Source organism: Danio rerio, chromosome 2 (assembly GCF_052040795.2).
Source record: "Danio rerio strain M-AB ecotype USA chromosome 2, GRCz13ab, whole genome shotgun sequence".
In the NCBI taxonomy this organism is placed as follows: Eukaryota; Metazoa; Chordata; class Actinopteri; order Cypriniformes; family Danionidae; genus Danio; species Danio rerio.
The window spans coordinates 9,572,402-9,599,180 of NC_141022.1; the positions used below are offsets into that span (position 1 = coordinate 9,572,402).

General features: G+C 38.3%; 2 protein-coding genes across 2 annotated transcripts in view; one reads left to right on the forward strand and one right to left on the reverse strand.

The window, feature by feature from the left end:
* zzz3 (zinc finger, ZZ-type containing 3) overlaps nucleotides 1-26,779 on the forward strand; it is a 675,084-nt gene that overhangs the window by 125,796 nt on the left and 522,509 nt on the right. The window lies entirely within an intron of this gene.
* ak5 (adenylate kinase 5) overlaps nucleotides 1-26,779 on the reverse strand; it is a 210,901-nt gene that overhangs the window by 60,632 nt on the left and 123,490 nt on the right. The window contains 1 exon segment of the mRNA NM_001100084.1: nucleotides 7,430-7,520. Coding sequence (NP_001093554.1) covers nucleotides 7,430-7,520 — 91 coding nt within the window.

Below are 26,779 nucleotides of genomic sequence, written 5' to 3' on the forward strand. Positions count from 1 at the left end.
AAGGTTTCCCTATCCAGAAGCTAAAGTGAAAGTAGATCCATTATCTCTCATTCTCACGCAGTAGATGCTCTGTTTAACAGTTTTCTGTAAAAAAAAAAACTGTTAACTGTTTGCTAGTGAAATGCTCAGTTTTTCCACTTAGACTTACTTTACGTCCTGTAAATAGCGAATGCGCTTATGGCGCAACGCAGCTGGCTCTTAAAGTGATTGGGAGATGAGACTCTAATTGGTAAACACTCATTAAGTAAATAAACTCAACCCTTTTAGACCATGTGCCACGGCGCAAAGTGGATTTTCCCGTCCTTAAATTAGCAAAAATGCGTTCTTACACGGCCTGAAAGCGTTTGCGCCCTGCGTTTTGCGCTCTGCACATGGACCGTCAAAATAGAGCCCTTAATGTGTGATGAGAACTTTTATTTACCCTTATTTTGTTTGGTTTTTAAAAACATCTTTGAAAGTACAACATGTTTGGAAATGACGTAGAATAAATGTATTTCCTTATCAAGCAATATTTACCTTGATAAAAATTTAAATCCCCTCCATCTTGAACATGTTCTCAGACAGCACTATTTATTTTCATAGAAACCACCTAATTAATCTTTCACACAAACTTTTTGAAGCGAAGTTACAGCGTTGTGATGGAAATGACACTGATACTGTGCGACAGCTATGTTTTGTAAAAAAAAAAAACAGATAATAGTCTCACATTAATAACTATAAAATATTTAGCTTATTTTACAAGTGCTTAATCAAGATACATTAATAGATACTAGATACATAATATTTTCAAATGTTATTTTCATTGTTGAAGTTTAAAACTCAAGGTGAAAACAGTGATTTTGACACCTAAAAGGAGATTGAATAATATAAAAAAAATATTATAGAAAAGTAGTAATTTTTTTGTAAGTAGGTTTTATTGTTAGTTTGACAAAGAAAGAGGAATTTGAACAAAATTATATATATTTTTGGATATATGATCAAAGGACATAGTTGAAGTGCCCGTAGTTGAAGAATTACCCATATACATTACATTAGTCAGTACCAAAGCCAAAACTCTAACTAATTTTACAAAAAATGTAATAACATGGTGCAAAAATTTGTTAATTATTAAAGAAAAACATTAAATACAATTTTAATTGAGGAAAAATCAAGAGAACCATAAAAATATATCTATTTTATACACTTTTTTTTTTTTTTTTTTTGCAATACCTGAATTTAAATGCAGTTCTATTCCTAAAGACATTGGCTGACCACATTCTAGTTTTACTGAATATAACTATTTAATATAGAACATATTTTGTCTATGTTAACATGGTTAAAAACACTTTTTTAAAAGGCGGTGTATTCATTTATGCTTAATGTATACCAACTGCTGCTTCCAGTGTAAGACAGCAGAGCTCTAAAGCTCACATGAATAAATCAGCAGCAAGTGAAGGACGAAAAAAGAATGTCACAAACCGCCTTTTCCTGATGCCCCAAATCCACCGGGGCCAATTCATTCACTCTTTGGTGTCTTTTGGGCTGATATCTGCCACACCAAGGAACGCTTGACCTCGATGTGGCAGTCTTTTCACTTCCTCACCTCCCAGATATCCTCAAGGTTACAAACCCCACAGAGACTGACACATAGCATTAGAGCTGAACTACTACCCAGGCGTCATCCACTGACCTTCTTTATTCATCCCATAATCTCTCTCTCCATATTGCATACGAGTCATGTAAATAATTGACAGGTTCCATCAACCCAGGCTCATTCGGAAAACATTCCGCTACATATATTTCTGGAAAGCCAAATACGTCCCAGGGGGTACTTTTTTTTAGCAGTTTTTGTTTTCGCGAATCCACCAGAGGCTGCTGTGTATGCTTTATGAGATCTCAAATTTGCCATCCGTGCCTGCTCTTTTTGCGTAAATCCACCAGAGGTCACTGTTGACTGACTGACTGACCGATCAACTGACCGATCAACCGACAAAAAGAAGGAAAACGAGAGACCCCCCCCCCCCCAAAAAAAAGAAAAGTTTTGAACTACATTTATAGTTAGATCTATAAATATTTGGACATCGACACAATTTTAACATTTTTGGTTCTGTACACCAGCACAATGAATTGATTGGTAGCTTTAATTTGAGGGTATTTATCAGGTGAACGCTGTAGGAATTACAGCTGCATAGAATTGCGTGTGTGTTTTTAGATAATATATAGAAACTTCAAAAGAAAGTAATATATAATATTCTGTATAGAAATATTTGTTATTGGCCAAGCAATTTAAGTTTCAATTTTTGTTTTAGCAGTACAATAGTGACCTAAGTAATATTTAATAGGTACTTCGTACCTCAATGTCAGGGCAGATCCACACACCGCCTCTAGATGGTGCCACTAACTCCGTTAGTTCTCCAGAGAATATAACTTTCCCTGTAATTTAGTAGACTAGTCGGTCAACAATTCAAATGGTAAAAATATTAAGTCCTATTAAACTGAGTAGACTAATATACTTTAACATTCCACCCTGAAAAAAATCATACATCGCTAATAAGAGTTTGTCACTTTCACTTTCCTTATCTTCGGCTTTGTTCCTGTTTTCAATAGTTTTAAATAATTATAAAATGTATGTTTTATAGGTGGGCATGGATTTTTTAAAAATCTAGATTAATCTTGGAATTAGTCTAGATTTAAATGGCTCATTTGAATTCTGCCAAATGCATTTAGTATATGTGTGCTACCCCAAAAATAAGTCTTTGAGAACAGGTTTCTCAAGCCAGGTGGCGCATTACACCAGGGGCTCATCTCCTGTTTACAAAATGCATCACAAACTGCTTGAGAAACTGTTCTACTATAATAATTGGTGATGAAAATAAATTATGTTCAAAAAGATGTACTTGTGTTTACTGACTGTTTATTCAGTTGACCTTGAATTTTGAACTAAAGGCCTACATAAGCTCGAATCAGCGATTTTTGATCACCTTAATCCGACTACAGTCATAACTGAACTAAACAGAAATGGAATTATGACATGAGGAGTATGTAGATATTAGTGGCATTATTGAAGTAAACACCGCAATCAAACTACTACCGTCATGTAGGACTTTTCGCCATATTTTCGCCATAGATCCACACATGTGGCTATCGGTAAAGGACCGCGCACACACACACACACACACATCGTGAAATGTTTTTTTGCTTTCCATTTGGCATGCATTATTAAAATCCATAACACTCTCACCAGTCCTTACTGCTTATTTTATGTAGAATACCCTTGTTTGTCACAAACGCATGAATGAAATGTTCATGTATAAAAGTGAAACTGCTGAACTGCAGTTAAAGTCAGGCATCCTGCTGATTTGATTCAGATGGCTCACCGTTCAGGTATATATCTGCGGTAAAATATCAAGGTGAAAGTCATCATAGCTTGCGTAGAATAGACCCAACTCCCAACCCAACTTTGAGAATAGATTAACAGAAATATTTTTTTATTGCGCAATAAGAGTCTCGGCCCACCACTAGTATGACACTACTTTTTATAAATTTGTATTATCTAAACGTATGACCCTTTCCGGTATTAAATTTGAGGTGCTAGACTGTAGCACTGAGTTAATGAAGACATAAGGACAGATGCCTTGCAGAGAGTAATAATAAATGTACGTCCTGCAGCTGTATGTATAATTTACAGAGCGCACGTTGTCATGACATGCAAATGAGAGCGTGGAAAAAGTGCAGAGCCATGCACGCATTCAAATCGATTTCATAATCTTGCATATTGTTGGTGGCTTTGTCACATTATAGACTACACAATATCATTATGTTATATAAACGGTAACTTAGGTTGGTCTACAATTACATTCCTAAAGACGTCTGGAATGAAGCAGCTCCTTTCCTTCAATGACAATGGAGACACCCCCCTCCTCCTACAATAAATAAATAAATTAATTTCTGATTTATGCAAATTACAGTGGTCACCCCATTGAGCTTGGAAAATATGGAAATCCGTATTTATACGGAAAAATCTCATCCCTAAGTGTTTTCAAAAGCACCAATTGATGCGCGCTCCCTCACTTCTCTAAACCCAACCAACAGTTTTAAAAGCATTCCAGAAAAAGCATTCTCACCCTGTTATTCTCTTGTTTATTTTGAGTTTTGGCTTCTGTTTTTGAGTTACCCACTTTATGGAACCGTTCTTTACCGGATTCGAACCCTGTCGTCGTGGTCAACTCCTTTCTGCTTTTCAAGTTCACAGACGTACATGGCAAGCTAACTGGACAAACTGGTAACAGTGGGAAAGCCGTCTACATGGAGGTAAGCGATCTGGTGATAAGCTCAAAAAGGAACGGGGCCACACCGCCTCGTAGCAGTCATGCAGTACTTCTGGCTATATAATTCACATTCTCCAGAAAGGTATATAGGGCTACGTTTCCAGAATGAACCTGTTTTGGGTTACGCTGACACAGTCATGACAATGTACGACATGGACCTCTTTGAATAGTGAGCTCTTAAGGGAAACTTTCTTACAGTGACTTTGAAAACACCTTTCTGAGGAGATCAAATTAGCACTGGAGGCTTTGTTGTCATCCGGTGGCTCAAGATCAAACCGTCCGTGATGTGCACTTTCTGTCAGGCCGAGAAAATCTTGACAGGATGATTAACTAAAACCAGAGACTGGAAAAACTTTCATTTGTGGCATATCTAAATCCTTTTGACTACTTTGAAAAACACCCATCTTACACAGACAATTTGAGTTTCAGCTGTTCTAAGAAGAAAACTGCCTCTGATGTGTGTTTACAGATTTTGGTGGTTTGATATAAAGTCAGGTACAATAGATGATTTACCCAGACCACCTTAGCTGAAAGCATGGCCAAAGTGTAAAATGGTTGGATAATCACAGATTTTGTCTTCTTTTTTTGCCTTTTTCTACTGTTATATAAAATTGGGGATTGATATTTTTACAGATTTGGCTGATCAGACAGATAATTATTTTGCTTTATTCAACAAACAATACACAGTCAGCCTCTCCTACCCAGAAAAGACTGGACAGTCAGTTTGTAATTCAATTCCAAGGTAATTACATCATTAAAAGGAATGTGCTCGAAAATGAACAGAAACATAGGGCCTACTCACACTATGCCATTTGTACCGTGCCCTGGCCCGTTTCCCGGATCGTTTGAGAAGTGTGAGTGGGCTGAATCGGGCTCAAGCACGGTTCACTTGGCCGGCCCTGGCCCGGTTGGAAGAGGTGTGCCTGAGCGCGGTTCACTTGGGCTTTGGCACGGTACGCTTGTGTGTGAGTGCAAAACGCACCAAAGCCCGAAACTGAAAACGAGACGTGACTTTTAAGGGACTGTTTCATATGGATTTATTAATCATTCTTACTGTTCAGTGAACGCAAACTGCCGTAGTTTATTAAAGACAAGAACTCCTCACAGCACGACAGCTGCACGCCTTCAGCAGATCTCCTCATTCCTGCAGCACGAGGGCTTTATGATTGTTTTTGAGCGCCAAAAGTGTCGGATCTGTTTGGCGAAATATCTGACTGCGTGTCACCGCATCCCTAAGGACTGTTTGGCGAAATATTTGACTGCATGTCACTGCATATCAAACGACTGAAACGATATAACTAGAGAAATCTCCACTGTGCTGCTGAGTGAGAGAGCGCTTCTTACTGAACAGCGCAGCAGCGATGACGTAAGCGCACCGAGGCCCATTTGTGGTGTGAGTGCGAGGCGTTGGGGGAGATGGGAGGGGGGACAAGCGTAGCAACTGTACCTAGTGTGAGTACGGCCATAGTCAAGCTCCTATACGCTCCTTGCTTAAGACTTATGCTTTCAATGCAAACCTTTATTCCCTCTTTATGTTTTGCAACAAGTCTCTTACTCGTGCGTTAATATTATGGTTTCAATCCTCCAGCAATTGTTTACATTTTATGTTAATACATGTGCAAGATATTAACAATTTAAGAAACACATCTGCATCTTACCCAAAATGCATATGCAAAATCACCAAGCAACAACAAAGAACTATAAAACGTGCCTCAGGAAGTTAACTTTCTCATTGGTCAACTTAACTCTTGAGGGTGTTATTCGACCACCCTTATAAAAACTGGTGACTAAGGCCTCACCCCAGAGAACACCGGAGAACTTCAGAACAAGGACAGAGCAAAGTGATCAACCCAGAGAGAGTTGTTTCGTTCCAGCTCAGGACAGCTTCTCTTAACCCAAAAATGGGTTAAGCGTATACAGCTCAGAGATTCCCATCTCTGATATCTTTCTTTCTGTTCTTTTTCTGTCGAGAGTCTATTTAAGTTTAGTGTGCCGTGAAACCAGAAGTCAACACGACTAGTCCTTTTGTCGCCTCAAAGACTTGAAACGACAGACTCCAGCCCACTTCAAGGCACACAGGACAAACAGCCGGCCATCAGCTCACCATGTGGGAACCACCACTCAATAGTGGGAGTTCTTCACATCACACAAGAAGGCAAGTAACACCTCCGGATTACCACTTAACTGGTGTAAACTAAATGTAACCCTAAAGAAACCATATAAGAGTTAAATTGATAATTTTTTGTTACCTTGGTTTTGGTAACTTGGTACACTCTCTCAAATTCTTTCTTTTCTTCCTTTATGCTTCTCTACATCCTGTATGAATGTGTGTTTGTGTTAGGCATTAGTTTCTGTTAGATTAGTCAATAAAGGGTAATTTTGTATAAAAAAAAATGTGCCTGTGCATGTTTATTAATGCCTTAAACTCTGATCTTGTTACCCCGCTTCAACATAAATGGGTTTTTATTTTTGATAGCAATAGAAGTCAACTGTCTGTTTAAATGATCGCTGGATGATTAGTTTGTTCAGATTTAAAGAGTCGATTCTTTTGATATATAAATAAATTGGCAAACTAGAACACGGAAGCAGCTTGAAGTGGAAAGCGTGAGTATGTCTGCGGTCTGGAGGTATTATAAAGCTGATGACGACAATATTGCCATAGTAAACTGTAAGATATATAACTTTAGCATTGCCTGCTGGGTATTTTAAGTTGTGGTGCTATTTGTTTTTATTTTAGATTTTTTTTTTTATATTTACTGTTGCATTACAGTCCAAAAGTGAAGAATTAATGTTATTTATTGCTCGATTGTTCAAGCTACCTTACATAAATGCTCTGCTTCTTAACAGAGTTGTTGAATGTTAAAATAAGGTGAATTAAATAATAAATAACATCTTGGATCTTTTTCTTCACTCTTCTTAATTTTTAAAAATGTATTATAGAAGTATCGGATCGGGTCAAATGACTCGTACTCGGGACATCCCTAGCTTAAACCCTTACCTAACATGTGTGTAATTATATTACAGTACTTTAATTAGGCCATTACATTGTTATCACACTGTAAATTCTTATAAAAAATCTTATATATATTTAACCAAATTAAGTAGTATTTATATATGCTTACCTGCCACAGGTTCTTTGGTGGGGAACAGTTTGTTGTCAACTGTCATGCTGATGTCATAGAAGACTTCCTCTTCATCTCGATCTGCATCAAGCTGCATAAAAGAAAAATCACTCATGTCAGACAATCAGTACAATATTTATATTTCTCAGAAAACAGTTCTAAAGGTGCTATTGACTTGAAAATTCATTGATAACAACCAAAGAAAATAATATGTGCAGAGAAAACAAATCTGGATAGTTTACAAATTAAGTTACGTGTAATAAAATGAAATGATGCAGGGAAAAGGTATTTAATATATGAAGAAAGCTAGGTGTGGAAAGACAGTGAAAGCCCAGGCAGCAGCTGAAATCTCTTAGTTGTTCTTCAGCAACCCTCTGCCCTTCCTTATTGTAAATTAATATTAGCTGCTTAAGTCTAACACGTACATTACCAAGATGATAAAGATGAAACAAGGGTGGGCATTTCAGCAAGACAATGATCCAAAACACATCCAAGGAAACACTTAAATGCTTTAAGAGAAACATAATGTATAATGGCCCAGACAATCACTTGACTTGAATCCAATAGAAAATACAAAATAGATCAAATAAATAGATGAGACCCACAGAACCATCATGATTTTTACACCCTGTTGAAGTCTGTGAGAAACTCACACCTGAGCAATTCATGTGACTTCATTTTCCATATGAGAGGTGTCTTTTAGCTGCCATCACCAAAAAGCCTTTTAAATAAAACATTAAATACATTTCATTAGTTCAGTACTTTCTTCTTATGTTATTTTATTGTTATCATACATAACTAATTAATTTTTGTGTTTTGTATATATATTTTCAAACATTTAATCAATCAATCAATCTATCAGTCAGTCAGTCAGTCAGCAAACCAACCAACTAACCAACCAGTCAGTCATGCAGTCAGTCAACAAACCAACCAACTAACCAACCAGTCAGTCAGTCAGTCAGTCAGTCAGTCAGTCAGTCAGTCAGTCAGTCAGTCAGTCAGTCAGTCAGGCAGTCAGTCAACTAACTAACTAACTAACTAACTAACTAACTAACTAACTAACTAACTAACTAACTAACTAACTAACTAACTAACTAACTAACTAACTAACTAACTAACCAGTCAGTCAGTCAGTCAGTCAAGTCAACAAACCAACCAACTAACCAACCAGTCAGTCAGGGAGTCAGTCAACAAACCAACCAACTAACAAACTAACCAACCAGTCAGTCAGGCAGTCAGTCAACAAACCAACCAATTAACCAACCAGTCAGTCAGGCAGTCAGTCAACAAACAAACCAACCAACTAACCAACCAGTCAGTCAGTTAGTCAGTTAGTTAGTCAGTCAACCAACAAATCCAACCATTCAACCAACCAACCAACCAGCCAACCAGTCTGTACCTAGTGTGAGTACGGCCATAGTCAAGCTCCAATACGCTCCTTGCTTAAGACTTATGCTTTTAATGCAAACCTTTATTCCCTCTTTATGTTTTGCAACAAGTCTCTTGCTCGTGTGTTAATATTATGGTTTCAATCCTCCAGCAATCAATGTTTTAAATACTACCAGTCAAGTCAACAAACCAACCAACTAACCAACCAGTCAGTCAGGGAGTCAGTCAACAAACCAACCAACTAACAAACTAACCAACCAGTCAGTCAGGCAGTCAGTCAACAAACCAACCAGCCAACCAGTCAGTCAATCAGTCAGTCAGTCGGTCGGTCAACCAACCAACCAACCAATCAACCAACCAACCAACCAACCAACCAACCAATTCAACCAACCATTCAACCAACCAACCAACCGACCGACCAACCGACCAACTAACCAACCAACCAACCAACCAACCAACCAACCAACCAAATCCATCCAACCAACCAACCAACCAACCAACCAACCAACCAACCAATCCAATCCAATTCAATTCAATCCAACCAATCCAAACCAACCAACCAACCAACCAACCAACCAACCAACTAATCTAACAACTGACCCAACCGAACAACCAACCAACCAACTAATATAACAATTGAACCAACCGAACAACCAACCAACCAACCAACCAACCAACCAATCAATGTAACCATTCAACCAGCCAACCAACCAACCAATCTAACCAACCAACCAACCAACCAACCAACCAATGTAACCATTCAACCAGCCAACCAACCAACCAATCTAACCAACCAACCAACCAACCAACCAACCAACCAACCAACCAACCAACCAACCAACCAACCAACCAACCAACCAACCAGTCTAACCAACCAACCAACCAACCAACCAACCAACCAACCAACCAACCAACCAACCAACCAACCAACCAACCAACCAACCAACCAACCAACCAAACCATTCAACCATTCAACCAACCAACCAACCAACCAACCAACCAACCAACCAACCAACCAACCAACCAACCAATCTAACCATTAAACCAACCAACCAACCAACCAACCAACCAACCAACCAACCAACCAACCAACCAACCATTCAACCAGCCAGCCAACCAACCAACCAACCAACCAATCTAACCAGCCAACCAACCAACCAACCAACCAACCAATGTAACCATTCAACCAGCCAGCCAACCAACCAACCAACCAACCAACCAACCAACGAACCAATCTAACCAACCAACCGACCAACCAACCAACCAACCAACCAACCAACCAACCAACCAACCAACCAACCAACCAACCAACCAACCAACCAACCAACCAACCAACCAACCAACCAACCAATGTAACCATTCAACCAGCCAGCCAACCAACCAACCAACCAACCAACCAACCAACGAACCAATCTAACCAACCAACCGACCAACCAACCAACCAACCAACCAACCAACCAACCAACCAACCAACCAACCAACCAACCAACCAACCAACCAACCAACCAACCAATGTAAGCATTCAACCAGCCAACCAACCAACCAACCAACCAACCAACCAACCAACCAACCAACCAACCAACCAACCAACCAACCAACCATTCAACCAACCAACCAACCAATCTAACTAACCAACCAATCCAACCAACCAACCAACCAACCAACCAACCAACCAACCAACCAACCAACCAACCAACCAACCAATTATTCATAATTATATATATTATAATTATAATACTGTTATGCTATAAACACTATAAATGCAGTTCAGAATAATGAGTTCAGTTTGGTGGCCCAACACATCCATGTAAATAAGATTACAGACAGCATGAGCCACCAATTTAAGGCTTGGGCAGACACTCATTTGTTTGGAACCATGGTGTGATTCATCAATGAAAGCAGACTTCAGCTCAATCTCATTATTTCTTCACCGTGCACTTCTCTGAGAACACAAAACAATGATAACACTTCAGTTTAACTGGCTTATTTATCTTAATATCATTAAAATATTAATTATTTATTAGTACTTATATGATCTAATTCTACATCCATAATCATATCCAATAACTAATCCCAACTACCACATTACAAACTATTAATAAGCAGCTAATTAGTAGTTTGAGCAAATAGTTTTACTTAATGGTTTGTTAATTATATATTACAATGAAGTGTGGCCAAAATAACATCTTAAGTTCTAGTGCTTATAAGACAATTCACAGGAACCCTACCTTAAGCAATGCACAGTGACAAAAAAATCTTGAGAAATGGGGAAGCAAAGCAACGACCCCCTCCAACTTGTCTGAATGTTTCCATGACAACAGACTATAACAGGCCTGAGCATTGCAGGTAGTGCGTGGGAGTGCCCTTCCAGCTTCAGAAGACTGTGTACCTGTCATATCATTATTGCATAAACTGAAAGGTCCTGATCATTGGAAGCGAACGCATATTTATTGCTTTTTTTTTTTTTTACATACTTTTCCATCCCAAAGTCCCAATTCTATCCATTTCCAGTCATCTGCTTGGCCTTTATTTATTTTTAGATGAGTGGTCTGAGAAAAAGCATCAATTAATCAGTCACTACGAGTTATGTTTTGGTGAGGGGGTTTCCAGACTAAGGGATTCCACTTACAAGAACAATTACTCTGAAATGTATTGAAGTTAAGTTCTGTTTATGGGTATTGCAGCTGCCCACATACAGTTACTCATTTGGGTCACACTTTATTTTGATGGTCCGTTTAAGTTACATTGCATCTACATGCCCACTAATTCTCATTATATTATAAGCAGAATGTTAGGTTGGGGTTAGGGTTAGTGTAAGTTGACACATACTTGCAGTTTCTTATAGTCAGAAGTTTCTTATAGTCAGTGAAATGTCTGTTGAAGAAGCATATCAACAGATATTAAGCAGACAGTCTACTAATACTCAAATAGAACACCAAAATAAAGTGTTGCCAGCTTTCTTGCTTTAAAGCCGACCAGTCTGTATGAAGAGTGCTTACTATTATGCTTAATCGTGTCTCAGAGACTGTGAGAAAAGGTGCAGGATTGCAGCCTCCGGGGGGTGTAAACTCTAATTGCATGTCTCAGCTCACTTGGGATCTCTCCCTCTAGAGTCAGATGCTTCCTAAATCATTGTGCACCATTCTGACATGCTCACAACAGCTAATGCTACCAGGGAATGATGACTTTAACTTACATTTACGTTTATATTTAGGCATTTAGCAGAGGCTCTGTCTAAAGTGACTTACAAATGAGGTGATTCAACATGAAGCAAGATGCACAAGAAGCGCTACTTATACAAAGCAACTGATACTGCTCAGAGAAGTAAGATCTAGTGCAGGGGTCACCAAACTTGTTCCTGGAGGGCCGGTGTCCTGCAGATTTTAACTCCAACCCTAATCAAACACACCTAAACAAGCGAATCAAGGTCTTATTAGGTATACTTGAAACATCCAGGCAGGTGTGTTGAGGCAAGTTTGAGCTAAACCCTGGAGGGACACCGGCCCTCCAGGACCGAGATTGGTGACCCCTGATCTAGTGTAAGGAGGGGAAGGAAACTTTATTATTATTCATTCATTTTCTTTCTGGCATAGTCCTTTTATTAATCAGGGGTCGCCACAGTGGAATGAACCAACATATCCAGCATATGTTTTATGTAGTGGATGCCCTTCCAGCCGCAACCCAACGCTGGAAAACATACATACTGTACAAACTCATTCACACTCAAAGACAGCAAATTTAGCTTATTCAATTCACCAATACTGCATGTCTTTGGACTGTGGGGGACACCGGAGCACCCAGAGGAACCCACGCATATAGGGAGAACATGCATACTAGACACAGAAATGCCAACTGACCCAGCCAGAGCTCGAACCAGCAACCTTCTTGCTGTGAGGCGATCATGCTGCCTACTGCGTCACTGTAATGCTAATTTATTATTGTTATTATTATTATTTGTGATGTCGTGAACCTGGAGTGGGTACACTATGAGGCGTGAGAGGCCTGACACAAAAAAATCATCCCCCCGAAAAACAATCCAATATTTATTTACAAGGATGTGCGAAATAATGTCCAGTGCAAAAAAAACAAAAAAAAAAACACACATACACAAACATATGTGTATATATATATATATATATATATATATATATATATATATATATATATATATATATATATATATATATATATATATATATATATAAATCCCGTCGATGGTTTGTCTATAGGCTGACATACGAGTGATCTGCTGATGAATCGAGGCTTAAAATGCTCCAGTGTCCCTGTATCACAAATGATATGGCGTGGGCACGTATGGCTGTCAGTGGAGCTGGTTCTCTTGTATTTATTGATAATAGGCCTGCTGACAAAAGTTTTCAAGTGTTTCAGGCAATATTTTCTGCTCATATTAAGTCAAATGCTTCAGAACTCATTGGAAGATGCTTCACAGTGCAGATGGAGAATGAAGAGTTTTTGAAGGGAAAGACGTGAAATTTAATACAACGGCCAAGTCAATCACATGATCTGAATCCGATTGAGCATGCATTTTACTTGCTAAAGACAAAATTGAAGAGAAAATGCCCCAAGAACAAGCAGAAACTGTAGATAGTTGATGTAGATTCCTGGCAGAGAACTACCAAGAATGAAACCCAGCGTCTGATGAGGTCTATGCGTTCCAGACTACAGGTTGTAATTTACTGTAAAGGATTTGCAAACAAGCATTAAAAAGTGAAAGTTTGATATATGACTATTATTTTGTCCTATTACTTTTGGTCCCTTAACAAGTGGGAGGCAAACTGTTGTAATTCCTACAACATTCACCTGATTTGGATGTAAATAGCCTCAAATTCAAGCTGATAATCTTCAGTTAAAGCACATCTTGCTTCAATTCAAATCCATATGTTGGTGTATAAAGACAAAAATGTTAGAATTGTGTTGAAGTCCAAATATTTATGGACCTAACTGTGTGTATATACAGTACGCACACGCACGCATGCACGCACTCACGCACACACGCACGCACACACACACACACACACACACACACACACACACACACACACACACACACACACACACACATATATATGTACTTTCAGTGATGCCAAAGAACCATTTAAGGCTCCGCAAATAAGCTTTTATTACTAAGGACCTTCCTTCATTCTTAGTCTGAAGAATATAAATGACCAATAGCAACTGAAACAAATGTATCAACACTGCTTGGTAAAAGAGCATTCCCATTTTAGAGTGGTATTCAGGGTTCAGGGTATTCATCTTCTAAGGTCTGCTTTGGAAAGATGGTGAGGGAGGGGGGGGGGGGTACATATTGGGATTCAGTGCCTCGCAACAGTGTCAAAAACATATCTGAGGTCTGAGTTTAATGCTTTTGATGAAATGGAGAATCATGAAGTGTGACCATTCCATTCCAGACTGATAAAACTGCTGTTTACTTTTCTCTTTTGACCATCCAGATGCAGACAAAATATAGACTCCTCACAAGTATTATGTTTTGTTTCCAAGGCAAAGGTACAACAGATTTTAAAACAGACTGCAGATTGAGAATTAAATCTCTCTGTGTGTGTATGTTTGTGTTTCAACATATTTTCTAATATAATCATACTGTAATATTCTTGATTACATTTTAACATGTAATGAGTAGTTCCCGAAATAAAACACAACTTTCACTCAAAACACATACATATAGTATTTATGGCAAATCCAAAGAACCATAGATAACCTTAAAGTGGTTATTACATCCACATTCTCATAAACAAAGTAGAGTATATATATATATTAAGACATACTCTTAGTAGGTTTTTTTTTTTTTCTTAGATGCAGTATTTTCAGTCAATTCAGAATTGATAGTAACTCAAAATATCTATTATACAGTACATTCACCGGCCACTTTGTTTGGTACATCTTACTAGTACCAGGTTGGACCCACTTTTGCCTTCAGAACTGCCTTAATCCTTCATGGCATAGATTTAACAAGGTACTGCAAATATTCCTTAGAGATTTTGGTCCATACTGACATGATAACATCACGCAGTTGCTACAGATTTGTCGGCTGCACATCCATGATGTGAATCTACCGTTTCACCACATTCCAAAGGTGCTCCATTGGATTAAGTTCTGGTGACTGTGAGGCCATTTGAATACAGTGAACTCATTGACATGTTCAAAAAACCAGTCTGAGATGATTCATTGCATGCTTCATAACTGGAAGTAGCCATTAGAAGATAAGTATACTGTGGTAGTAAAGGGATTGGCCTGGGTCAGCAACAATACTCAGGTAGGCTGTGGTAATGACACAATGCTCAGTTGGTACTAATGGGCCCAAAGTGTGCCAAGAAAATATCCTCCACACCATTACTCCATCACCACCAGGCTAAACCTTGTATCAAGGCAGGATGGATCAATGCTTTCATGTTGTTGATGCCAAATTCCGACTCTACCACATGAATGTCAAGAAGTCAAGACTTATCAGACCAGGCAATGATTTTCTGTCTTCTATTGTCCAAATTTGGTGAGCCTGTGTGAATTGTAACCTCAGTTTCCAGTTCTTAGCTGACAGGAGTGGCACCCGGTGTGGTCTTCTGCTGCTGTAGCCCATCCGTCTCAAGGTTCAATGTGTTGTGCATTCAGAGATGGTCTTCTGCATACCTCAGATGTAACGAGTGGTTATTTGAGTTCCTGTTGCCTTTCTATCAGCTGGAACCAGTCTGGCCATTCTCCTCTGACATCAACAAGGCATTGGGCCTATAGACCTGTCGCTCACTGGATATTTTCTCTTTTTCAGACCATTCTCTGTAAACCCTAGAGATGGTTGTGCGTGAAAATCCCAGTAGGTCAGCAGTTTCTGAAATACTCAGACCAGCCTGTCTAGCACTAGCAACCATACTATGTTCAAAGTCACTTAAATCACCTTTCTTCCCTATTCTGATGCTCGGTTTGAACTGCAGCAGATCGTCTTGACCATGTCTACTTGCCTAAATACATTGAGTTGCTGTCATGTGATTGGCTGCAGTTGGACAGGTGTACCTAATAAAGTGGCCGATGAGTGTTTAAAAAATGGTTACTAAATCTTTCTTTGTTAAAGGATAAAGATGTAATTGACTGTTTTTAGAAAACTTATATAGTTTATTTTACTTTATTTTTAAAAGACTACTTATTTATGGGTCACATTTTACAATAAGGTTTTATTAGTTAATTTATTTACTAATTTTGACTAACAATGAACAATACTTTATTGCATTTATTAATCATAGTTCAGCATTTACGAATGCATCATTAAAATACAAATTTCTGCTTGTTTACATTAAGTTAATAAGAACAGACAATGAACAACTTGGTTTTTATTGACTTACATTAACAAACTTCATTTTATACTGTAATAAATGGTTTGTTCACTGTTTGTTCATGTTAGTAAATACATTAACTAATGTAACCACATTGTAAAGTGTGACCATTTTATGAAATGAAAGGTTGCTGTTGTAGTGGCATAATAAAACAATTTTGTTCACCTTATGGTGCAATTAATAAAGCAATAAAAGAAATTACAAAACGGAGAAGCACTACCGCATGACTGTCACCTAACAAAAATAACATGCTCTGAAAATAGATCTGTTATATAACAAATGCTATGATCCTCATGGATTCGCAAAGAAAAAAAATTCTAGGGAAATGATTGGTGCGCTATCATTGATCACTTCAAAATAATAAGTACATTAACCTCTGAAACCCGAACATCGACACACACAGCTTTCGTTCAGAAGTCATTTGAGAGCAGAGTTAAAAGGCTTTGAGTTTTTCAAGAAATGACATCAAAACCCCATGCGGCAGCACCGAAGAGACTTGCCACCGAAGCATTATAGATGGCTAATTAAAGTGCTCTATTTATGCTATGAAGGAATGAACTTCAAAGATCTAAAAGCAGTTTTCTTTCTCTCACTCGGTTACACTTAAACAAGGTTAAAGCGGAGCCCATCATCACAGTGCAGCTTTTCTCACACACGAGATCCAGGGGAAACTAGCAATACGGTTGCAGTATTTTTTTCTTCGAGGCTCTAAATTTAAATGTTGTTTTCGTGCGATACTTCTTATCTGCATAGCATGTACGTCATGGGGTGTAATTATTGACCTCAAATAACATCAATCAAACGTGTTGCAGGACAAAGCTCACATACTGAGCAAGATTGTGAGGACGTTTCTAATCGCTGTCTGAGGCGGAATTCAAGGGCGACTGGTTATAAATTATTTGGAAACATGAATCTTTTGAGAGGCTTTATAGGTCACTCGATTTGATGTGCTACAGTATATCTCACTGACATTTTGATGTACTTTTTATAAGTTTGAGGTTAGGAAGATTTCAGTAAGAAACTAATGCTTTTCAGAAAAGACACATTGTCTCGCATGTACCGTTTTGATGGACAGCGGTGGAAAAAGGCCACATTTGCTTATTTATAAAAAAACTAAAATATATTAAAGGGTCACGAAACACCAAAACACATTTTTTGAGCTGTTGACAGTCGTATATGTGTCCCACACTGCTAAAAACACTATTAGGACACCTATATTTCACTAAAAAGTGTAAATTGGTTGTTTTTGCGTTATTTTAAGCAAATTCGTACTTCCTGTTTGAAACGAATTTTTGAAGCTGCGTCACGGTCATGACATAATAGCGTGTATTCCAGCGTGCAGACTGGGCGTCTGTGCCAGAGTGAGTCTTATTACGTCTTACAGTGTGTTGCATTAATGCATGAGTAAGGCTTGGGTCAAACCAATCAGCGCACTCTATTGTGCAACTTCATTAATATTCATTACTATCACCGTGTTTTCAGGACAGAGACGCCACGTTGTGTTGGCAAAACAAGCGTGAAGTGTTGCTTTTATAGTTTGCTGCAGTTAAGTTTCGTTTTCATTTTCTCTCTGTGAGAGCTCAGACTCACGTGTGGATTACAGTGTACGCGACGCGCGACAACAATAACTTACGTGTCTAAGGAGGATTATTGTTTACCTGAGAGCTGTTCTCATCTGCAAACGCTGGGATCTGGAATCGTTTGTAGTATTCTCTTCATAAAGACGCGGCTCTAGTTGCTGGTGATTGTCCTGTCTCTACAGATTTGGTAAGTGAGCGACCAGTGCTCTTTGTTTATTCAGTTTGTTCGTATCTAACAAACTATTGCACAGAGTGTAAACACGTTAGCACCACAACCAAACTTTAACCTCGTGTAGGGTTTTTACCGCATTTAGTGACCGGAATAACACGCGCGGCTTTCCGACACTACCTGCCGTGTGCATCTAAGTTTCTGGGAAATGCTGAGGGTTTTTTTCTCTCATTCGCCGTGCGGTATAAAACATTGCATGAAAAATACACACTTAGAGCAGCTCCTCGAATCAAATATCTCGTGTGTCGCGAGGGGCATGAATGAATTCCCTGAATGAAAGAGCCAAACTGCAGTTAAAGTCCACCATTTAATAATTTGGCTAATAATTCGACTACAGATGTCCATGTAGGTTAAACACCATCACATTCTCCTGTATGTATGTGTGTGTGTGTGTGTGTATTTTGACTCTGAAACTCGCGCGTGCCCAAATCGACACTCCCACACCCTCCCACTTTAGTTCCTCCGACACTCCCCCCTAAACAGAGCTGGACACGCCCACTTTTCTGACTTTTTCCAAAGAAGAGGTGTGAAAACACCCTGCTGAAACGAGGGGGTTTCATGGCCCTTTAAAGGATAGTTCACCCATATACACATCCTTAAGTGGTTTCACATGAGTTGTCTAACAATAAAATTAAATATTTTGAAGAAAGTTGGACTCTGAAGGCCTCTGACTTGTATAAAAATGACTATGGGAGTTAATTGCTACGTTTCCATCCACCTATTTTTATTATACCTGTCAGCCCTTCTGTTTTTCCCGGGATTCTCCCGTATTTTACAGTTATATCCCACTATCATCCCGTAAAGGTATTTCTCCTGTATTTTCAGTCTTTCGCTGAAGTGTGGCAATAAACATTAAAGAGTCGATTCTCCTTTTTTGCAACCCATACCACCGAACCACCAGGGGCCGCCCCTTGCTCTTAAATGTGAGTCTGTTCTGTGCTTTAATTTTATTTGGGTATGAAAACACTTTGAAATTAATAAAAAAGCGTTGGGATTCCCTTCCTTTTCATTACAGGTGCCTATACAATCCTCAAAAATGGTTATAAACCGGTGCGTGACCTGTCAGCTGACGTGCTTCACAGTGATAAATAGACGATGTTTCCCAAACGGATTCTGTATACGCGATTTGAAGTGAAAGTCTAGGTTTTGGGTGCGTTTTTTAACTTTTTTTTTTTTTTTTTTACATATACACAAAATTTTATGTATGAAAAACTCTGATATCATGTTTATGTAAAGTTTATATCTTCCTGTCACATGGTAATAAACTAGTTAACTGTGCTAATAATAACAACAATCTGTTTTCATCAATGATGCTACTTCTTCCCCCCTCAACTAACTTAATGAATTACACTTTGCCAACAAGTGGAAAAAAAATTACTTTAGAAACATTTCCGCACCTTCGAAATTTCTTTCCTTAAGTCAGAGCTTTCCTAAAACTCTGACATCCAAATGATTACCAGCTTTTGCAGACATTTCTCCACATGACATGGTACCTGCAACTTGCTTCTTCCTCTCTCACTGTGCAGCGCTTTAACATGTCTCTAAAAGGGATGAGGAACCCAAATATATAGCCAGCATAACAGGTTGAGCTTCAGTCAGAAACGACGCTGAGTCACAATCTGCCACGTACACATCCACAAACAGCACATGTGGAGCCCTGCTGTTCGGCACAAAACTGCTTAACAGCTGTTCTCACTTGGGAGTCAAATTTACATTACAAAGTAAGTTGAATATAAATAGATAAATAAATAAATAAATAAATAAATAAATAAATAAATAAATAAATAAATAAATAAATAAATAAATAAATAAATAAAAACGTAACATAAAAGTTTGCAGTGCAGAATAAATGTTGACTAAGTAGGTCATGCTAACCTTATATTATTATTAAAATATTTTACAGCACAATTATTTTAACCATGCAGTAGCAGTTCAGGGTTCATAATTACTACACTGTAAATTTTACTGGCTGAATTAAATTCTTAATTTCAATGAAAGTAAACTTTTGAGTAGTGCCAGACAGAATCTGCGGACATTTATTTTTACTATTTTTGCAGAGAATTTTGTAAAAAAAAAAAAAAACTGCGGATTTATGCTGAATGATTTTAGGAGCATCATAACTAATAACATAACATATGTAATACAGAGTAAAACATTCTAACTTTTATTTAATGTTTACAATGCAAATCCAATTAGATCCACTTATTTGGTAAACAAAGCAAGTCTCTTATACAATATATCTATGAAAAGACAGAAAATATTACTTTACAAACTGTTTTGTAAATAAATCATAGGAACATTTTTAATATTACTCTTATTATATCACATTAATATTAGTGAAATTAATTTAAAAACTGAATAAATATAACTGTACACATATTTACGCAAGTCAATGTATAGACTCAATGATGGGCTAAAAATCTGGATTTGTGCGTGCACATATTTTGTGTTGGCCTACTTATGAGTAATTTTAACTTAAATTACAATAAACTGACTAAAAACAGTTATTGCAACTTAAAAAAGTTAAGTTAGACACATGATTAATTACTAAGTTTTAATTAACATAAAAACCTTTTCAATACTTTTTGATGATGTGATTTTTTTTGTGCATTCTGGTAAATTCAATGTATATGCAATAAATTATTCATTAGATTTAACTTAGTGTACTCTCAGTGCTGGATTGTGGCTGGAAGAGCATCTGCTGCATAAAACATATTCCAGAGTAATTGGCAGTTCAGTCCCATGAGGCAACCCCTTCATAAATTGAAGGAAAGTGAGTAATTACAAATACATATAATTTAACAGGTATGTATGTATGTATGTATGTATGTATGTATTATTATTATTATTATAATTAGGGGCCAAGCACCGTAGGTGCGTAGGCACCTATTGCTTTCGTTAGTGTTCTTATTAGGGGCCAAGCACCGTAGGTGCGTAGGCACCTATTGCTTTCGTTAGTGTTCTTATTATTATTATTATTATTATTATTATTATTATTATTCTTCTTCTTCTTCCGTTTCTTCCGCCGGATTTGAATGGCAGCCCATATAGGCGTATGCGGGAAAGTTGTATAATTTGGCACAATGATAGAGGCCAGTATTAACATTAATCAGGCCAATTATGAAGTCTCAAAATCAAACTCTCTAGCGCCACCACTTGTCCAAACTTTCACGTATGTTTATCATCATAACTTTTGAACCGAATGGGCTACAATCAAAATTCTTTTTTCCCCTGATTCCTTGGCTCAGTCCGATTCAAATGCACCCTATGACGTCATTTTCCGTCATGACTTTTTTCGCGCTATTTTAAATTTTTCGAAAAACCTATTTGATCGAACTCTTCCTAGGCCGTGTCTCCGATTTTCACCAAAATTGAATCACATGATCTACAGACCATGCCAACCAAAAGTTATGGAATTCAAGTTGATTAGACCAATCGTTTTTGTTTAACTTACGAACTAATTTAACGTAGAACTTGCGAAAATGGACTTGAGGCGATATCTCTGTAACGCATTCACCGATTCACACCAAACTTGGTGTGTGTTATGACAACTAGGGTCTAAGGTTAATTTCGGAGTTTCGGCGCACTGCCCCCTAGTGGTCCGGAGTTACTAGAAACTTGCTTTTTGGCTTATAACGTCTCAACCTTTCGTCCGAAACTCATGAAACTGGTCTCATTACATCCGGCAGAGCATGCAGAGTCGAATGATGTCTGATTTTCACAAGTCAGCCATTTTGGGCGTCGCCCATTTCGATTTTTGGCCAAAAATGCTATATTTTACCAACACATTCACATATCATTACAAAACATGGTATGCATCTTCAACCCCATGCCCTGAAAGTACTCAAAAACGTCTGGAGCAGCGCCACCTTATGGCCAATAGTGCTTGGCCCCTTAATTGCTGCTTGCAGCTATATTTATTATTATTATTATTCTTCTTCCGTTTCTTCCGCCGGATTTGAATGGCAGCCCATATAGGCGTATGCGGGAAAGTTGTATAATTTGGCACAATGATAGAGGACAGTATTAACATTAATCAGACCAAACATGAAGTCTCAAAATCAAACTCTCTAGCGCCACCACTTGTCCAAACTTTCACATACGTTTATCATCATAACTTTTGAACCGAATGGGCTACAATCAAATTTCTTTTTTTCTCTGATTCCTTGGCTCAGTCCCATTCAAATGCACCCTATGACGTCATTTTCCGTCATGAATTTTTTCGCGCTATTTTAAATTTTTCGAAAAACATATTTGATCGAACTCGTCCTAGGCCATTTCTCCGATTTTCACCAAAATTGAATCACATGATATACAGACTATGCCAACCAAAAGTTATGGAATTCAAGTTGATTTGACCAACCGTTTTCGTTTAACTTGCGATCAAATTTAACGAAGGACTTGCGAAAATGGACTTGAGACGATATCTCCGTAACGCATTCACCGATTCACACCAAACTTGGTGTGTGTTATGACAACTAGGGTCTGAGGTTACAGGCAGAGTTTCGGCGCACTGCCCCCTAGTGGTCCGGAGATATAAAAAACTTGCTTTTTGGCTTATAACATCTCAACCTTTCGTCCGAAACTCATAAAACTGGTCTCATTACATCCGGCAGAGCATGTCGAGTCAAATGATGTCTGATTTTCACAGGTCAGCCATTTTGGGCGTCGCCCATTTTGATTTTAGGCCAAAAATGCTATATTTTACCAACATATTCACATATTATTACAAAACATGGTATGCATCTGGCACAATGATAGAGGCCAGTATTAACATTAATCAGGCCAAATATGAAGTCTCAAAATCAAACTCTCTAGCGCCACCACTTGTCCAAACTTTCACATACATTTATCATCATAACTTTTGAACCGAATGGGCTACAATCAAAATTCTTTTTTCCTCTGATTCCTTGGCTCAGTCCGATTCAAACCCACCCTATGACGTCATTTTCCGTCATGAATTTTTTCGCGCTATTTTAAATTTTTCGAAAAACCTATTTGATCGAACTCGTCCTAGGCCGTGTCTCCGATTTTTACCAAAATTGAATCACATGATCTACAGACCATGCCAACCAAAAGTTATGGAATTCAAGTTGATTAGACCAACTGTTTTCGTTTAACTTGCGAAATAATTTAACGTAGAACTTGCGAAAATGGACTTGAGGCGATATCTCTGTAACGCATTCACCGATTCACACCAAACTTGGTGTGTGTTATGACAACTAGGGTCTAAGGTGAATTGCGGAGTTTCGGCGCACTGCCCTCTAGTGGTCCGGAGATACTAAAAACTTGCTTTTTGGCTTATAACGTCTCAACCTTTTGTCTGAAACTCATGAAACTGGTCTCATTACATCCGGCAGAGCATGCCGAGTCGAATGATGTCTGATTTTCACAGGTCAGCCATTTTGGGTGTCGCCCATTTCGATTTTTGGCCAAAAATGCTATATTTTACCAACACATTCACATATCATTACAAAACATGGTATGCATCTTCAACCCCATGCCCTGAAAGTACTCAAAAACGTCTGGAGCAGCGCCACCTTATGGCCAATAGTGCTTGGCCCCTTAATTGCTGCTTGCAGCTATATTTACTATTATTATTTTGTTTATTATAATTACATATTGTTTTAATTTTTCTCATATATTCAAGCCAGGCTCATTTTGAAAACATACCTCTATATAGCTTTTTGGAGAGCACCAAATACGCAGTTTTTGTTTTTGCAAATCCACCAGATGGCGCTGTATACGCTTTTTGAGATTTCAAATTTCTCTCGCGAGTGCCATTTATACCTGCTGTTCTTACATAAATCCACCAAAGGTTGCTGTCGACTGACTGACTGACCCACCCTCCTCCTTCCCTTAACCCAACTGATAGTGTTTTTAAAAGCACCAATTGACCAGTGTCCACCCACATCACTAAACCCAACCGATAGTGTTTTTAAAAGCACCGATTGACCAGAGCCTACGCACTTCCCTAAAATCAACTGACAGTGTTTTAAAAAAAGCAATCCAAAAATTAAAAGCCCCCTGATTTTAACCACTATTTACCACATTCCCACCCTGTTATTTACTTGTTTATTTTATTTGTTGGCTTTTGTTTTTGTCTTACCTGCTTTCTGGAATCTTTCTAGACCAAACTCAAACCCTGTCATCGCAGTCAACTGCTCTCTGCGTCTCAAGTCCACTGATGTACGCAGTGAGCCACTGGACCAACTGGTAACAGAGGGAAAGCCGTCCGTATGGACGTGAGCCAGCTGGTAGGAAAGGAACAGCATCATACCGCCTCATAGCATTCGTTTGAAGACGAAATGCAGCCATACGTGTCAGGACACTGGCTTGATCTTTCTCTTTTTTTTATCTCTTTCTCTCTTTGCTTTTCATTCTTGCAGCGTGCACTCAGCTGATCATTATTACTGATCAGTGCGCACATGGCTTGCTGTACCTGTTACCGGTCTCTTCTAATTTCCTTGCTATTTGAGCTCTCCCTTTTCCACTTTCTAGTCGCTAATGTGTCCTGTCGCTATTCAGGCTCGTATATCTCACTATGTTATCTCGTATTGATTCCTGTCATTGTCATTCATTACTTCATGTTGTGATTCTGTTATTCTCTTCTGCCCAGTTTTTGCTTGGTTGCCTGTGATTTTTCAGTTTTATTTTGGATACACCACGACTTGGGTTGTGACGGTGAGGAAATGTCCCCACCGGTTAATCGACATGTGACAACACTGGTAATATCGGTATCACCGTGGGAGTGGGCGTTTCTTCATTTCCTCTTTTTTTCTGCCTTTAAATAGCTTATAAACGCGTGCGTATAAGACTTTCACTTTCAGTTTTGCGGGAATTACCAATTTGACGTCAATTGTTTGAATGGACGAAAAGGAAACTACAAAAAATAAATCCCTGTTATTAAACAAAACGTAACTTTTATTAACATAACGAATAAAACACAATAATGCTACAGGCTGAAAAAAACTGTGGAAGTTGGAACCTTACAAATAACAACCATAAACGCCTATATATTAACAGCTTAGTCCTTATGAACAATCCGTTAATAAAATACATTATTAACTAGGGATGTAACGGTATTGTAAATACCGTCATACCGCAATATTAATTTTTTTCGATATTACCGAAGTCGCATGACTCGGTAAAACTATAGGGCTTCTGAGAAAATTTGCTCAGGCGAATGAAGCGAACGGGAGGTAGCGAAAACTACAATTCCCATCAGCCCATGCTTGACCATCATCCCTTGCGGTCTGTTGTCGCTACAGATCCAGTAATGCGGAAATGGAGTGTGCTGCTAGAAGCGGGGATGAAAAAGAGCTGGAAAACTCTAAAGCGGGTGTTGTCGCGGCGCGCGTACTGAATAGCGGTGTTGTCGTGCGAGTTCTTATCAGCTGTGTTGTCGCGCAAGTTCTTATCAGCTGTGTTGTCGCTATTCAGTAGCGACAACACGCAACTTGTCGCGCAAGTTCTTATCAGCTGTGCTGTGCAGTACTGAATAGCGGTGTTGTCAGCACACTGTTCAGATTGATGCAGACATGAGACCTCTATCTTACTCATGGTTTGTCCTCTCAAGTGGGGGAAAGACAATGCACAACGTTACCCACTGCTGTCAACCTGGGCCAAGTCATATCTCTCTTGGCCCAGAAACCTCAGTCCCAAATGAGAGGGTTTTTTTCTGTTGCAGGGGACATTGTAAATGCCCAGAGATACCAGCTTTTACCAGATTATATTTATATGATAATTTTCCTTTAAACCCATCTCTATCTAAGTGAGTGAGTGATTAAATGTTGAATGTGATGAGTTTTCAACAAAACTAAATTGAAACTTTATTTTTTTTACATGGTTTAATATTTTTTTGTTATTAAAATTAAAGTTCCTGTTTCAAAGCTTACAGATAGATGGCTAATTTGTATGTCATTGACACTTTTGGCACTTTTTTGGAGTATTTTCATAAGTTTAGTTTTTTTCTGTAAATGATTCAATAAATACCGTACCGTGACATTCATACCGAGGTATTACCGTACCGTGAAATTCTGATACCGTTACATCCCTATTATTAACGAATCTATAGGCTATTGAAGAATAAACCGAATGTGAAATATGATCCTTGCATAATGATCACAACTAAACAAGCGAGCACTCATTTTCTATATAAATTATATAAAAAATGTTAAGAATTGGAACATTATGTAAAAAATCTAAAGACTACAGGCTAAATAAAAGCGCCTCGTCAGAGCTAAACATCACCGCACACGTGTCAGTTTACAGCTTCTGGAAAGATCAGACAACCTATACAGATCACACAATCTCAATAAACAACATGTAAATGTATAAATATTTCGATAAGTATTGTTATGGAATATTAATAACTATATGATCTTGCTTTTTGGTTATATCGATACAGCTTTGATCTCTCTTACAAGCGGCAGTTTACAGGTGCTGCATAAGGGCGTCTTACACTGTCAGTGGCGGAATACACACAGCACTGGCAAGACGTTTTATTTTTATTTTATTGGTTGCAGATTTGCGTGTTGTTCCTTTTAAAAAATACCTTTTATTTTTTAAATCTCTCAAGTTAATGTTATCTAGCGAGTAACTATCGAGTCCCTCGGATTGGAGTTCAGTGCGCAGTAAGACTATTGACCAACACCGCCCTGTAAGTTTAAACACTACAGGTCCACAGCTCTGGTGTGGTATGAATTACATGTTTTAAATGACAGCGAGACATGCTACGTTTAGTTTTTATTGTATAATATACGTTATAACCCAGTACACAGTACAATAATAT